This window comes from Chaetodon trifascialis, chromosome 6 (genome assembly GCF_039877785.1).
Source record: "Chaetodon trifascialis isolate fChaTrf1 chromosome 6, fChaTrf1.hap1, whole genome shotgun sequence".
Lineage (NCBI taxonomy): Eukaryota > Metazoa > Chordata > Actinopteri > Chaetodontiformes > Chaetodontidae > Chaetodon > Chaetodon trifascialis.
This window is the reverse complement of record NC_092061.1, coordinates 25,681,218-25,698,675: the sequence shown is the minus strand read 5'-3', so window position 1 is coordinate 25,698,675 and position 17,458 is coordinate 25,681,218. Positions and strand designations below refer to the sequence as shown.

The following is a 17,458-nucleotide window of genomic DNA, read 5'->3' as shown; positions in this document are numbered from 1 at the left end:
AACATGTAGATTCATTCTGATCTGCTGCACACCTGATGGACAGGTGAGAAGAGAATGCAGAATGTAAAAACACCTTGAACTCATAATACATACATACACTATGTAATTACATAAAATGCATACATTATTACTTCAACTTATCAATAGTGTTTATTATGTATTGTTAAGTTGGTGTTTTAGGTTTCGTGTCCTTGGACCTTGAGGTGTCAAACCTGTATTTGATCCATTTCAGGTGCTTGTGATTTTGCTCCATTTTCGGTTGTTCCAGCCCGTCTAATACAAAACAGTGTTGTTTTTGCAGTATAATAATTAATAATCAAAAGGTTCAATTTCTTATCATTCCCAGTGCTTTTGACTCAGTCCCACAGCCTCTTTTAGCCAGTGGAACTTGCTCAGGATCAGAACCGGTTGATGTTCCCAAATGACCAAAGGACCCTGAGCAAATTTCATCGCCTGAAGAATGGGATGCGTTCAAAAGCTTAGGGAACAGATAAGCAGCTTACCACAGACGTGCCTTCCTGAGGTGAAAACTGAATCCCCTTTTACAAAGATGATATCATTTAGAGTTTCCTCAGGAGTCTTCTGCGCATTGTCCCCAGTATGGCAGCTGGAAAAACCAGAAGGAAAAAAAATAAAGTTTTCTTTCTTTCCACTTGTTTTCCAGAACTATCAGGTCAAAACTGCGCTTCAATTCATAAATGATCTGAATGTACAAAATGAACTCTCATCAGATTCAGGACCATCTGCCTGGAGCAAACCAGCCTGGCTGTCTGAGTGAACTCACATCAATCTTACTCAACAGAAACCACTGTTTTTACATTGCAACGCCATGGAAGGATTTTCATGTTGGAGCTTCAACCCAACTCTGTCATGCAGACTTCTGTTGAGACTCCGAACAATGATAGTGTACAGCTGATATCATCCTCTCAGAACTGCTTTCAATATCTCCCTCAGCTATGAGATGGAGTCTGGCTGTGTGGTCAAAACATAGCAGGACCGAGCAATAACAAGACCCTTCCTGGTCCACCTACAGGTTTGCACAGTTGGCCTTCATAACAAATCATTGTTGAAGTATTCTGTTTGCCAAAGCCACAAAAGACAGAAGTAGAGAAAAGCCCAGAGGAAGTCTGCAGTCTGTGTTCACCACAGGGCTCAACATAGACCTGTGTGATTGAAACCAGTGAAACACGTCAGATCATATGTTACTGTTCTCACCATCTTAGTTCAGTGTTTTAGCATTCTAACGTGCCAATCAGCAGAACATTACAGCTGAGGCACTATGCGAATGAAAACTCTGACCTGTTGATGAGAACAAATGAAGAAACACCTCATCCTGTGTGTTTGGATGTCTGAACCAAATTTCATGACAGTCCATCCTGTAGTTTTTCAGATATTTCAGCAATGGAGTAAATGACCAGCGGGGGGTTTAACACAGAGACTTGTGTGCTAGATGGTTCCTTAACCAGGAACAGTGACTTCCTGGAACCAGTTTAGAATCAAGCTACTGGTCATGTAATAGTCCAGCACAGAACTTCCTCCATAAACCACAACTTGCTCTTTTTGTCACACACCTGAGATTTATTAAATTTGATGGGAGGCTCTTTGCTATTAAGCGATATTGATAATAATTGTGATTATAATGGCTGTGTGATGTGAAATCACACACTTTGCTCTGTAACAACTCAGCTGTACAGACATGAAAGAGAGGAAAGATGAAGTGAGTTCATGCAACACTGATCACGATCAGTCACTGTTTGATGTGTCATCCTGTTCACAAAGTAACAATACACTGCCAAAGCTGCACCGCAGGGTCACTAATCATCTGTCTGCTTTATTTTGGGAAGAAAAAGTCTTGGAAGAGAAGGTGACCTGACATGTAATTTTATACATGAAGTGGAGCTTTAGCTGAATTTGCTAGATTTGGCCAGAGAGCCACACAGTTTGCCACATTGGTGGAAGAAAAAAATGTCCTGTTTTACACAAGGTGGCAGCAGAGTGGAGGTCAGGTCAGTGAAGTCTTTAGACATTTTAAGGATACTTCTGCTGCAATCATGTCATCATCATATTACCAAAGACTGCCTCCATGTACTTTTGGAATATAGTTGAGGTCAAATATATGACTGGAGAGAGTGGAAAAATGGTAAAGCAAGTGTGGTATAAGCTGCAGAGAGATGACATAATGGAGGTAGAGAGGATGGAAACAGTGTCAACAGTTCACATTTTATTTGTTCTTGATGTTAATAATGCATTGTGTATAATGTTATACAGTAGCAAATATGAATATTAGTGAAAATATTTTTGTTTGGTTAACCGTCGCATTTCTAAAATGAAGCAGAAGCCAAAAGAAGAGTACACTCTATTAGTTTATCATCTTCCAGCCGAAAGCAGTTGAAAATCCAACAAGGCATATTCAGAATGGCTCAATGTTTGTATTGTATCATAGTGAGTTTAGGGATCTATGATAAGAACAAATAATCCTACTTTGTTGTCTTTGCGCTTACCCTCCATTGGTGATGAACCCTAAATGTATAGTGGCTTACAGTTAGTATTGCCAAGCTGCTTAAAGACTCAGATTGTTTTGTAGGTAAGTGATGATATGTTTTTTGTTTGTTTTTATCTGACAGATCAAATCTTAAAATTGATATTTCTAATATTTAAAAAATGAAAGTACACGATTTCTGGGGAAAATCAGATAATAAGACAATTTCTGAGTTGTAGTTCTGTTGATTGTTTGCTTACAGGAACCTAACTTGCTGTAATGCTAGATTACTACATTCTAATAAGAATAAAGAATAAAACAGTGGGAATAAACCATAATTTATTGGCAGACTTTAGAAGAGATGCCTGTCAAGTTAAACTTCATCAAACTAGATTAATATGTAAATCTGTAGGGTTTTTTGATTGCTTGGGTGCAGTGAGCCAAGATGTGACCATTACAATAACATCATGTTTGTCATCTTATAAGCTGATATGGTGAACTTTTTGAGCAAACAGCTGACTATTCACATATGAGGATATGGAGCAACATTAGCATTCTTCTTCTTCTTCTTCTTCTTCTTCTTCTTCTTCTTCTTCTTCTTCTTCTTCTTCTTCTTTTTTGGTCTGGAAAGGGGTTAGGTTTGAGAGCAGTGTGTGAACCAAAAGTTGTGGGAAAACCAAAATAATGAGCTGAAAGATGCAAAGACAAAGCAGCTGGGTGATACATTCCTGTGAGTTCATCACCAAGTAACCCCTTTAACACACCATGAGATCCTTTGTTAACACAGGATAGAACTGATTATAGTGGCTTTTGATTGGCTTTGGAAAAGGGAGCATGTAAGCAGTGTAAGTTTAAATGAAGAAACGAAAATGAATGTATGATGGATAGGCTATTAAATTCTGTAGTTAAATAAAAGAATCTGCATAATTAAAATCAGTGTAGCCTACTTTTCTGAGCTGAAGGGACATCTGTTGTTTACTTTCTGAAATTCCAGTCAAAACTATTTAATGACTATGAGTAAGTATATTATACTGTAGTGGCATGTGCTACTGAAATCACATTCGCACATCCAGTGTTTTCCAGCGAATAGACGTTCCGCATTTAGCCTATTTTTCATGTTTGTTTAATAATCACTTGGGCGTTTTTACAGTCTTTCCGACAGTCTTCAAAGGCACCATTGTCGCTTGCGCTGTGTTCAGGTCGGGTCCGTTATTTCCACATCCCGGGCCATCTCCGGTGAAGTCATCGTAAAGGTGGGCGTCAGTGGGCGGGTCCATCGCAGCTCCCCGTCCCAAAGCCTGAGATTTCCAAGAGGGGGAGTGAAAGTTTAGAGAGGAGGAGAAGAAGCCCCTGACTGTGGGCTCCACACTGATCTGCAGTCAGCCTGTTCCTGCAGCAGCGCTCAGCTCAGGAGGGACAGTCCTCAACAGCGGCAAACAAAGTAAGTTCAGACAGAGCGTGACAATATGTAAAGTCACCTCAACAGTTTAATTTTATTGCTGAGACTTCCTGTGAGTATGTGATGGACAGTAATGATGTTTGTGAAGTCCTGTGCTCTTGCTGCAGAGCTTCCTTTGTGTTGGAGTCAGTGGCCACATCATGGTTGAAAGTTTTGCTCTGTGGAGTCCGTCATAGTGTCAGGAGTGCTGAAGGTGATAAAATATGAGCTTTGCATTGTATGAGTAGAATATAAGTTAGAAACAGTCTCAACCTTTTTTTTTTTTTTTTTTTTTCAGTTTTCAGTTTCACCTTATGCATTGCATTAACAGCATGCATTACATATTAACATTGATTAAAGCAATTAGTTAATTAAGCAATTAGTCAGTTGTGGCCTGATCATTTGTCAATCATTTGCTGGTTCTACTGTCTTCAAAGTGAGGCTTTGCTGCTTTTCTCTGCTTCAAATTAGAATTTGAAGACATTTGTGTTTTCACTTGTTTTTGAAGACGTCTCCTCAACCTCCAGGACCTTGGAATGAGCTTTTTCAGTATTTTCTGGGACTGACTACATAATGAAGAGATTAATTGGAATCAGTAGATAAACAGACGATGAAAACAATTGTTTTCCTCATGTTGGTCAAAGTGATTAAGGAAAGTTGTCAAAGGAAATTGTGGGATATAGAAAATGTCACAATTTGAACCTTTTTGGTGCGTTTCTCAGCCCTCAGCCTGTCGGCTTGCTCTCCTCAGAGGGCTCCAGAAAAGGGCACAAGAGGAGCAGTTAACATTATACAAACTGACATTTTGACCTTTTCAGCCCAAGCACAGATCCCCTGCAGCAGCAGGTGGGACAAGGTGAAGACAGTTTGTATTAGAGACCAAACTCTTCAGACCTTCCTTATAGCATGGCATTAAGAGTTTTTAAAGAGGGGCTCATCTATAATGAACATGATTTCTGTAGTGCAGACACATCTGTCAGTGTTTCTGAAGCAGCAGGTAGCAGAGGTTTCAGATTTCCAGGTTTCTGCTTCAGTGAGGTTGAAGCAGAGGGGAGCTGGAACATCCTGAAAATGTGCCTGCAGCATCATCCAGTCCTCATCACTTCTTACTGTCAACTCTTTTGCCTGAGAAGTTTGTGTTTGGCCACATGAAACATGAAGCAGAAATGAAGCAGCGAGGTAACAACGTGCAGTTCTGCATGTGTCGCCTCAGCTGAACTTTAGTTTTGATGTACATGCTGACCATGTTTTCCTCATGACCACATCGCTGTTAGGACACATTGTGAGCAGACTGAGAGGTTGTGGGCTTCATTCCATCTGTTCATTGTGTAATGTGTGCGTTGGTTCTGGCTTGTGTAACCACTGCCACGTTACAATGAGGAGAGTGGGAACCCTGCAGTTGAAGGATCATCTGTCTCCTGCCAGATGTTTTTACACAAAAGCACAAGGTTTGGAGATTTAACGGCTCGTGGAAACACAGCTGTTGATAAGATTCAGTTTCATGATTTTCGGTTGTGTTTTCTACAACCATGGACTCTTAGTTATGTCAGCCTTTGACTTGTAATTGTGATTTATTCATTTTCTTTATATGTACGCAGAAGCGGTGGCTTAGCTGTATATCAGTACCTTCCTGTGGGAGTTACATCACTCTTATGGTGTCTGTTTCCAGCTTTCTTCATTTGAACTTAACTGAAAGAAAACTTTTGGATGATCACCTTGAGTCAACACCAATGGTTTGAGTACCTGTGCAGTTGTTTTTAATACATTCGTATTGATATGTCGCACTAATGATTCAACCCACAGCCCATTATGGGAGTGTTTCCATTTCCTGTGAAAAATCCTCTTCTTCATTGGCAGTAATACCTTTACCATTCACACAAACATAACCCGCAAATGCATGACCACAGTGACCACAATTATTATGTCTCAAAGATAATAAAGATTTTGCATGATTTTTACTTTACAGCTGCATTATCTAATTTTTTTGACCATTTGCCAACAGTGAAAGAGACTGTGAACCCAACAGTGATGTACAGTATCATCACCTTATGAAGCTCTGCATACGTGTCAGCACAAAATTGGATTTTTGCACAACCAGCAGAGACAGAGCAACATAAGCATTCATTAGGAGTTGTGGAAGTCAAATACTCACTCTCCTTTTAGCTTTGTTGTGGCATCTGCTAACTCCTGAGAGAAGCATCTGAGCTTCTAAATGCTCCACAATGTACTGACTTCATCTTCTGCTTGTTGCTGGATGGGAAGCATGCAGTGGGTCCATCATAGGTTTTCAGATCTTTTTCATTAAAAACAGCTGTCTGCTGCTGCTGGGAATGATGTCGATGGGTGGAGGGAGGGAACCAAAATAGCATTGTGAGCTCTAAAACCAAAACAATGAGCTGAAAGTCTCTAAAGGCTCAAAGAAACTGTAGGGTTGAGTGATGACTTTAAATCTGTTGTTCATATGAAAATATTGATTAGTGCAACTTTAATATTCCATTGGTGGCAAGCTGTTTAAAAGGGTACTTCAACCATTTAGAACTGCACTTTCATAAATGTGTTGGACTCACAGGAGACAGATCGAAAGAAGAATGGTCCAAATCACAGAGGCAGAGCTGTCCAGACTTTTCGTCCCTAGAGTCAAAACATTCAAGTGCCTCTCTAATGTTCCATCCCAGACTTGTTCTTTGGTCTGATTCCTCTCTAATAAATAATAAGAACCATTGTGAAGAAACACAATGGCACTGAGATAGCTGCCAAGAAATTTTAATGAGTACTCCTCTCTTTTCATCTTTTCATCAGTTCCAACCAAAATGCTGGCCAACCAGTGTCTGCGCTGCTGCACTGTCATTCTTTTAGTGCTATTAGAGCTGGCTCTTGCCCAGTATGAACACCTCGGTTACCCGCCGGGCTTCCCCGAACCGGAACAGGAACATTACACTGCCCCACAGCTGACGCCAGACACACCCAGGATTCAGCTCCGACTGGCAGGAGATAAGAGGAAACACAACGAGGGCCGAGTGGAGGTGTTCTACAACGGCGAATGGGGTACCGTTTGTGATGACGACTTCAATATCCAAGCCGCTCAGGTGGTGTGCAGGGAGCTGGGCTACCTGGAAGGTGTCTCATGGTCACCGTCCTCGAAATATGGGAAGGGACAAGGTAGGTACAGGAAAGCACTGTTACAGCAGTGCTTTTCATTTTGTCAGGAATAAAAATACTAAAAGACAATACTCACCCCAGCCACAGCCTGTTCACTCTGCTGCCATCTGTCAAGCAGTACAGAAGTATCAGCTGCTGTACCACCAGACTGCAGAGCAGCTTCTGTCCTCAGGCTGTGAGACTCCTCAACTCATCCTCCACAATCCACCATAAAAAACTGTTTATTTTTACTACTTTTATGACTTTTTTATTTACCCATTTATGTATTTTTGTTTTGTGAGTAGCATAAAGGGACTACAACTAGCCTTTTTTGTTATACAACCCTGTGTGGTCAAATGATAAATTAAACTTTGTACATTGTAAATGGAGAATCTCATTTTTAATTTCAGGCGAATCCTGAATGTTCATACATTGATATACCCTCTGTGTGTCTTCTTTCACTTTATGATTTATTTGCAATGGAAAGTGGTTCACAGTTTTTGGAGAAAACAGCTTAGACTTCATAATAAATCTTTTTTGTTGTTTCCACTACTAAAGGAAAAAGTTCCTCCACATGGAAGCTCTGATGAATTTCTCTTTTGTCTGTTCAGGACCCATCTGGTTTGACAATCTCCACTGCTCTGGCAAAGAAAAGACCTTGGCGCTGTGTCCCTCCAATGGAATCGGTGTTTCCGACTGTAAACACAGTGAAGATGTAGGGGTGGTTTGCAGCGACAAGAGGATCCCCGGATTCAAATTTGTCAACACCCTGCCCAACCATGTAGAGGTAAACTGAAATCTTGCACGCTCTATCAGTCTATCTGTTTAAGTAAAGGGGTTTTGTCACTCAGACAGAGGCGTCTGTTACGGCACATACTGTGAATCTTACTTATGTTTTTTTCCAGAAATGACAGTTATAGAGGTGGATGGGCAGAATTAAAAAGAAGCACAGGCTGAGATATCCTGAATTGTCTGTCTTGGGATAGGTCATGCTCCAAAACCGCTCGATCCAGCATTTCCTGTGATGCAACTTAATAACGTCTTTTCGTTAGAAACCTCCCATGATAAATGCCCACGTCTTTCAAACTCCACACCCCAGTGTGTAATGCAGGCTGTCAGTGCAAATTGTAGGCTCCAAACCTAGACAACCCTGATGACATCACTAAAGCTTGACAGAACTCCTCCAGAGCCACAGCAAACATTGTACAATTGTTTTCACAGGCTTGTACTCCTAATGCCCCTTTAGACAGTAAATCTGTCCTTGTTTTGGCTGGAAGCAGCTCTGTACACTTAAAGTCATTAACCCATCCATGTTTTAATGACAGCCCTTTCCAAACAACCTTTAGTGAAAGTATGTCAGTGAAAGTGAAGTTAAACTGGTAATTGTTAGTTGTTGTGCTCTTAACTGTCAGAGCTGTCAGGCCAGATCATCGAAAGGCTCCACCGAGCATCCCTCTCTGGGCCAGCCAATAAACTTTGAGCTAATTGCCACCGAAAGCAGACTGTTATCTTTCGGCTCACTGTGCAGGCCTCATGAATCCACATTCCAATGTTATGAGGAAACTGCAGACCAGAGCTAACTCTCGACCTGTGTGTCTCTCTCTGACCCCACTCCTGCTTCTTTGGAGAGTTTAAAATCTAATACAGCATTTTTCATAATGCCCTCAAAACATGTGTGGACAGCTCAACAGAGCTTTTCTTTTCTTTCCTTTTCCAAAAGCAACTGGCAGGATTCGGAGTTTGTAATGGTTGGCTTGAACTGAAAAAACTATTCATCAAGCTCCTGACATTGTCAGATGTTCTCCCTTTGACTGCAGAGCTTTTCAAAGCAGCTGTGACAATGTGCTCTTAGTCATGGACCTACAGAGAATCATCACTTGAATATACAGCTCCCCTCAGCTGTACACAGCTTCAGAGCCAGTTTCAGCTCATTATTAAGTTCTCTACTGTTTTTGTTCACTCTCACTGCTCTCATAGTGCTGTTTTCAATCACAGCAGGCAGCAGTTTTCAGAGAAAAGACCTACTGTACACTACCTGCCCAGCAGACACTCACATTTATAGACCAGTCAGCCAGCTAAAGAGCCACGTTTCCCTCAGGAGTTGGTAGAGACCAAAAGCAGAGCTAAAGGAGAGTGACTTCCATTCATCAGGTGGCCAGAAACAGGACTCCAAAGCAATGTTTCTCCACACTTACTAGATGTTTGAATAGGCAAGAGCTGATGATCTGTCAGTGACTACATTTACATGCACACTAATATTCTGCTATTATTCTGAATGATGACATTCTGATTTAGATGTGGGTCGTGTAAACAGCATATTCTGACTGGATTTTCCAAATTAGGCGTTATTCTGAATGGAGCATTCTCCGCTTAGTGCATGTATGTATGCGTATATATGCATGTAAATATCACAACACTGACCTTGTTAAGGAGTTGGTTGGATGAATGAAAGAGAGAGGCTGTTTGCAGTACACATGGTTACGTGTAAATGGGAATATTAGTGGAATATTTATTTTCATTAGCTACGTTAACAGCTTAGTAGGAAGACTGTCTTTTTTGGAATAAGGGCAACAACTGGAATGTTTTTCGCATGTAAACATATTCAATGTTTCCACTGCCCCCAATTGGTAATCCTGTAGCATTGTCAGAATCACAATGGACAGTTGATGCACTCGAATCAGTGATATCATATCTTTTATGCTACAGAGTCTTCATTCCATTAAAAATTTGGCCATAATGCAACTCAATCGCTGACAGTTTGGTGGTATGCTGTTAGTTGCGAATGTAGGCTGGAGGCACTGCCTCAAGCAGCCTCAAGAAGACCTGCGGTCCCAGCCGACGCTGACTCAAGTGACATCACATGGGGACATTTATCTTCACACCACTCCCTCTGGAGACTCGAAAGGCTTTGTACAACTTCTTTCACATAGTACAGTGGTAGTCCTCAGGACTTGTCAACAGACTTTGATGTGTAAAAACAGTGGAGTTCCCCTTTAAAGCTGCATTGTGGGAGCGGGTACATCTAGCTGACTTCCTGTACAGAGGTTTACAGAGACAAACAGTAAAGATTATGATTCTCCAGAGAACACGGCTGGAGGGGTCTAGACGTCTGGAGTCAAGCTGGGATAGTAGCTGAACAAAAGAAAAAAGAAAAACAGAGTCAGCTTTTCCATTCACTAAATGAAGTCCCGTGAGCTCAGAGTATGTCAAACACAGCCAGCCAGGCCCCACTGCCACACAGCCGGACCTGGCCTTATCATCTGGAAGTGGTAATCTGGTGACTCACCCAGCCACTTTTTTGTCCATAGTGTCGCCATGACGACATGTCGCTGGGGTTTTGTGGTATGGGATGATTAGTAGGCTTTCAGAATGCTGAGGAGCCAGCGTGTAGAGGCACTCCTGCCTGCTCAGGTGATGGAAACCTCAGTACAATGGCCAGCCAGTCCACCACAGAGGAAATACCCAGAGAGTGAGCTCAGAGGGAGAAACATGAGGCCTTGCATGCACGTGTCGCTGACCTTTGGCTTCTGTGCTCAGATTCCTCTCTGTGACTGCTCTGTCTCCTCACATTGTTCAAGTGTTGCATTTTGAGCATTGCCAGTTTTTGGACCAAGTTGTAAACTTGCAGAAAATAAACATGTTGTAACATGAATGTCTTCTTTTGTGGTCAGAGGAGTTCATGGGTTTGCAAGGACTCCAGTGACTGTACAGTATATTTAGCATTGTGTCTCAGTCAGCTGCACAGTAAACAACACAGACTGACACTCAGCATTCAGCTCTGCGTCTCTGGCATATTTACCGCAACATCCCTCTGCTGTTGATTTATATATTCCTGTCGCGCTTCGAGGAAGTCTGCTGCCTCGCCTCAACATTTCAGTTTGTGCAGGAGTGGCTGTAGAGAATTACTGAGGTCTGACCTGTGATCATGCACATGCATTACATTCCATTTCAAACCAATTTCAACATGAAGAAATTCCAAGGTTTATGAATTGTGATGTTTGGCAGTGCCCGTTTCCACACTGGTCCAACAGGATGCCTCATTTATCCAAATTCTGTGAATAGTACTGCTGTCAGGTTTGTCACTGATTTATTCAAGTTAGCACTCAGAAAGGGAAAAAAAAATCAGCCATTAGAAACATCTGAGGAGCAGCCTGTAAAAGAGGAATATTCTTAGTCACTTGACTTTATGGGGAAAAGTCAACTGCTGTGGAGGCTGCTACACAATGGAGCTTTATGGAAATGTCTGTCAGCAGTGAGGAAAAACCAGAGAGATGTAATTAGGGCTGAGTATTGTAATGGTAGCCATTTTCAGTGCGAATGTCCAGAATTATAAGCCATCAAAATCTTTTGAAATGGGAGAAAAAGGGGTTGCAATGTTGGACTCTTACAATCTTTTCTCACAAACGGGTCTGGTCCACTTCATCTGCATTGAGAAATATGTTATGAATCTGTTTCCACAGGGGATCATGTTCCAGTCATCTTCCCTTTTCCCTAAACAGTGTCCTCTTATTGTCTAGCTGCCATAGTCCACATGAGTCCACATGAGTCCAGATGGGTCCAGATGAGTCCAGATGAGTTGATTGAGTCAGTGATAATATGTCAGTATTGTGTTTAAAGCTTGTTGCAGTCAATAATTGGCCCTAAAAAGTCAGTTTTCCATCCATCCATCTATTTTCTATACCGTGTATCCCTTTCGGGGTTGTGGGAAAAGTCAGTTTTAATTATTTTAATTTTATTGATTTAAAAGTGACTATATAAATTTATCACTGTGATAAAAAAACACACTAAAATTGAACATCAGAGGTGTTTGTGAGGAAACTGTATTTCAGTCTTGAACACTTATTTTTGTTTCATTTTGTTTAATGTGATTTTTTTTGTGTGTGTGTGGTTAGAGATGTAAGTGCAGCGTTATTTCATTCTCAGTTCTCAGGGTCAGTGTTTCAGCACCACAGCAATGCACTGCACATTTCACAATTTTTTTCTGAGGCTTATGTAAGTCAAGGCAACGTTACTATAAATGTATGTAAATGAATAGAGTGCACTTTTAAAACAGAACGTACGCCAGCACAACATTTAACCATAGCTGGTCGTGAAGTATTTGCACAGTGGAAGAAGATCTCGGCGAGATCAGCTGCCTGTAGGCCACATCCCACGCTGCCCTGCTCAGTTTAACCGTTAGGTTGCTCTTCTGTTCTGACAAATCTTCCGTGCTTCATGCCAGAACAGGTACCGTTGAAATCTAGCTGTGGGGATTAGTGGAAACAAAGCGCTCCTCTCTATGTGGATCTTCATCTCTCTCTCTCTCTCTCTCTCTCTCTCTCTCTCTCTCTCTCTCTCTCTGTCTCTGTGTTTGCAGCAGCTTTTCACTCCCTTCCCTTCCTCCCTCCTGTTCTCTGCTGCTCTCTCTCATAAGTAGATTACAAGCAGCCATGAAGTCACCCCAAGCAGAGTTTACAACACCCATTTTCCTCTCTGTACTCATTTTTCCCTCTGAGACCTGAAGGTCAAATCTTCCACTTTCCTCCCTGGAAACCTCCAACCGTGTCGTGGTAGGGAGCCATAAATCGTCTTGTCAGCCCTTCAGCACTTTGCACTGTGCACTGAGATTAATACATGGCTGCTCTTTGTATCACAATCTGAAAATGCTTTTAACCATTTAATTATTTTTCACATAGCTGGTAGATGTTTCTGCAGCTATGTAAAAGCTTTCACCCCGAGGCATCACATTCTCACAGTGCAACGCAGGCGGATGTTTAGCCTCTGGAGACTCTAAAATTAAGCACTCCATCTGACATCAGTGTGAATGGAGGAGCTCACTCGGGGCAGAGCTTGCTTTTACAGGCAACGGGATGTCTTTGTGTTAAAGTCAGAAATGTGGATTTCGAGCTCTTTTCACTCTGTTCCAGCAGTAAGAATCTGATCTGCTCTTTAAGGCTGACAAACATGCACCAATGTCAAGGGAAGTCGTGCCTGTGATTTTTCTGGTTTTTGTAGTCACATGCAGAACAGATTTGTCACATTTAATGGCTATGTTGTCGAAGCAGAGCACAGCGTTGTCATGTCGGCTAGCCTTTTTTTCCCTTTTTCTTCTTTTGGCTCTTTTCCACAGATTCTTTCATCTGTTTGTCTCAGTGTTTTTTTTTTAGCAGGCTCTTGGATTGGTGATGTCAGTCGGTCAATCAGTCACTTGATCCACTGTTTCGGTACTGATATCTCAACCTTTGTATGCATTGCAGTGAATTTTTGTTCAGACCTTCATCTTCCCCAGAAGTTGAATCCTGCTGACTCGACTTTTCCTCTTGCACCACCATAAAACTGCGGTCGTATGTGTAATGTTTCGTCAACTGTTGGATGATATTTGGACCAGATATTTGCGTCCCCTCTGGGAGCAATGGTAATACGTTACGTGATCCCTGACGTTTCATTTTCCGTACACATCAGGTCAAAATTCTAATTTGTCTTTGATTTACAACCAAATATCTGCAGAACTGCTAATTAGCAAATATTAGCATGCTAACAAGATGGATTAAGACAGTGAACATGGCAGCGTTGTGTCCAAGTACAGCGTCACAGACACGCTAGCATGGCTGTAGACTCTTAATATGGTCAGTGAATGTGGGCTAAAAATGTCACATTCTATGTTGAGATTTTGGATATGTCTAAAAAAAAAGTGATTCAGTCCCAGTTGATATTTTTAGATACTGTATGATTTGATCTTTATATGAATAAGTAGGTTCATAGAGTACATATAGAACCACAGGTTTTTATACCTCAGTCCCAGCTGTGTTTGCACAGAGGCATCGTGTGTGTGCTCTTTCTGCACCAACACAAAGCTTTCCACATACAGATGGCTTGTCTCACCTGCCGTACCTGTGTATACAGTACAGAGGAGCAAACGAGTGAAACACAACAGAAGTGTAGCATCATGTCTTAATGTTGCTATATCTGTCTGAACAGTAGGTGTGTCACCCTATAAGCTTTGTCAGCTCTAATATTTTGGATTTGCTTTGCAGTCAACAGACAACATTGCTAAGAACTTTTACTTTGAAATGCAAAATGGGATGAGCAGTACCACCAGCCACATCCTTGTAGGCTGTAATCACTCCCGAGTGACTGCGTCTTTATTTTCCATGTGTTTTAATGTCCCCTGCTTTAACACCAGTTAAAACATTTCATTTCCATTAAATCATTGTCTCTGTAATTCACCCTCCAGCTTGGGCTCAGATTTGACACGACTTGATGAAACATCTGCTTTCAGTTTGTTAACAAAAAGCCTTTTAATCGATTTTGAAGGAGGAACTGCACACTGCCACACAGTATTCTCTACATACTGTAAACACTATCTTCATAAACACATAATCATCAATTTGTGTCACAGCTGGTGGATAATCAGCTCTCAAGAAAGACTATGTATTAATTAGACGTGTTTTCATATATGGAAGCCAGATAGGGACTTGTTGAGAGCAGGAGGACCTGTAAGTGACTGCAGGCTCATTAAAATTCTCAGAGAGAAGCTTGCAACTAAATATCACTCTGCAGATGAACCCTGTTTCTTGGTATTTTGCAGTGGATGTGAGCTGATTTCTGCTGGCGGAGTTGTTGAAGACCTCTATTGGAACCATATGTTCCTGAGCTCCTTGCACTTTATTTTTGCTGGCAGACGTAGACTTTACTCCACTCTGGACTGTAGAGGAGTTATGTACCATGTAACTGAAAGCTATTGTACATTCTCAGTTCATTTGTTTTCTAGTAGCCACTGATGACCGTGGGCAAGATAAGGTAACCAAAACAATAGGTCATAACTATGGAGGGTATTCGTCTATGTTAGATGTTTTAGACAAGCGGTTTGTATCCAAACCAACTTTTCAAAGTGACATTTCTTTCTCAAAGGGGTGAGAAAGACATGACGAGGACTTAATGATTGTTGATGGGCTTTGGCTGTCCCCCTTTTTCATGGACTTACACTCATGCATTGTAAGCTTTCTGTTTAGGAAGCTTTTGCAGACAGCTGACAAACATTTAAACAGTGTGAGAACAATGGAAAAACATTTCTTCTTAGGGGTAAAAGAAACAGATCTGAACATGCTATTATTCTGACCATGAGTTGAATATTCCTGCTACTAAACCACTCCTGTTGACAGTAAATTTAGGACAATACAATTCTTTCCATTTGCCAAACCAAAAACTAGATTTTTTCTGGCTTCATTTTGTGCCAGAAAGAAATCCACTTTGGAATATACCCACTTGTTTTTTGGCAACTCAGACTGCTGGAGCAATGAAGAATGTGCATTTTGTCCCCCATTTCTTACAGTGAAGTGCTACAACAGCATTCCTTGCTGGCCATTTTTGAAGAGAGGAATCTTTACTTAGAAAATCTGGCCATAAATAATCTGACCATAGCTTTTCAAACATTATTATTCTGTCACTATTTAGAGCTAACTCAATTTTACGGGCGACTACAATACGAAATATACTTAGCACCAGCAGCTTATGGTGGCTAATGCTAGCTAATGTTAGCAAGCTTTTGATTTGTCACAGGCATTACAAACTCACTTGGCTGACTTTATGACTTTTCTGTGCTTGTGCCACTATGTTTTAGCATGTGACCAAGAAACATTCATGGTTTCTTTTACGCTAGTAAGAGTCGCTGTATTTCACCAGGGGTCATCGTTATTGTTTCAAGCTTGTTGTCACATTGCACTTGCTCTCAGTTTGGTCGCCTTAAGATAATGTCTTTGAAGCAACTTCAGACTCAAAACAATGTAAGGAAATAAAATCAAATACGCTCTTGAAATTGTGGCTTATGGCCACAATGGTCACTGTTGAGCAGACTTACTAAAATACACTTTTTTCACTGGAAGCTCTTCTTGAGATTGCAGCTTCAAGCATCATTGAATAACCTTCTCTATTGAGAATTACTTAATTTGTTAAATAATTTTTGTCCGACAGATGGGTTCACTAATCCACTGAAAGCTCAACCCACAATGCCACCTGCGCTCCCTGCGGCCCTCGTGCTCCTCGAGGGCCTTCCTCTGGCTCATCTGACTATTTAGTAATGAGGGTTAGTTAGATCAAAAGGCATTTTTAACTGACTGTCTGTGGTGCAAGTTACACCCCAAAACATGCATCATCAATCATGGTCATATTAACAAACAGTGTTATGGTGTAGGTCTGTCAATTTAACTGCATATGATTGATTCATTAATTTGTTTTTACTCTTTGAACAAGGATTACTTCAGTCTGCAACAGCCTTAAGAAATAGTGGCAACTCCTCCTGCTTTGAAGTGATTCATGGCATATTCCCCAGCTGTGTTTTTCTGTATATTTATGTCCTGTGGTCCTTAGACAAGCTGGCATTAAATCACTTCAGTGAGTCCTGTTGAAGCCATAAGTCATGGCAGCATGTTTTGGTCAAACAAAGTCTGGATGCTGATACTCATTTATGTGTGATGTCAATGAATTACATTCATTTTGAAATTTCTCATCTGCTTCCAATAAATGTCTTAAGCTGCCATCTTCTCCTCAATCTCTCCTCAATGTTGTGTAGTTATTTAGTATTCACAGATACAGATTATGTCATTCTCATTTTGAAAGCTGTGCCAGTTAATATTTTTATTAACAGTAGATCCAATTATCGTCTTTAATGTGAATGTTGCTCATATAGTGGTAGCCTACTCTTTGGTTTATGAAAGCTGCAGAAATAATGTTTAACAAGAATATGTGTGGAAAAGGTTGTCTGTAGAGACAATGGATAATTATTGCTCAATCCTGCCGTTGCCCCAAGCTCTCGCAGAGATTAAGCATTTTTCAACTTATTTTGTTGGCTTTAAAGTTGTTTTGGTTCAGTCTCACCACTCTCAACCGCCTCATTTTCAGCCACAGAAGGCAGTTGTTTGCAGCTAAAAGCTCTAATACCAAGCTCCAAACAGCACACAGACAAAGTTGGATGTGTTGTTCTTCTGCCCTCAGTTGGTCAAAGTATCAATCATTGCTGCTTCAACATACAGTGCTACTGCTACTTAACTCATAAGATTCAAAAGAAACCACCGTTTCCTATCCATTTCTCATTTAATGTTACATGACAGCTGCTGTGTTTCAGGAAAGAATGGTTTGCAGCTTGTGCCTTCCTACATATGGAAGCTTTGTTAAGTTTAGTGAGTGTAAGACATTACATGACCACAGTGTTGTGGTATTCCAAACAGAGGAATTAGGGCTTCAAGCAATAAAGGAGCTTTTGAAATAGAGAAATGTGCATTACAACCTTTTGAGTAGCCTCTGCGAATCAGAGCTGAGCCACATATTGAGGCCCTTCCACCTCTCTCGTACAACTCATCCCACTAATGGCTTTTTCGTCTGTGCTGCTTCTCCTCCCGGACGTGCAAAGACTTAGCAAAGCCCTTCCC

General features: G+C 41.1%; 1 protein-coding gene across 2 annotated transcripts in view; it reads left to right on the top strand.

The window, feature by feature from the left end:
• The first annotated feature begins 3,882 nt into the window (after positions 1-3,882).
• Positions 3,883-17,458, top strand: part of loxl2b (lysyl oxidase-like 2b) — a 32,144-nt gene continuing 18,568 nt past the window's right edge. For both annotated transcript variants that reach the window (XM_070965377.1, XM_070965376.1), the window contains exons 1-3: positions 3,883-3,920; positions 6,717-7,076; positions 7,667-7,842. In XM_070965377.1, the coding sequence (XP_070821478.1) occupies positions 6,728-7,076; positions 7,667-7,842 (525 nt within the window). In that variant the 5' untranslated portion in view covers positions 3,883-3,920; positions 6,717-6,727. The remainder of the gene's footprint in view (positions 3,921-6,716; positions 7,077-7,666; positions 7,843-17,458) is intronic.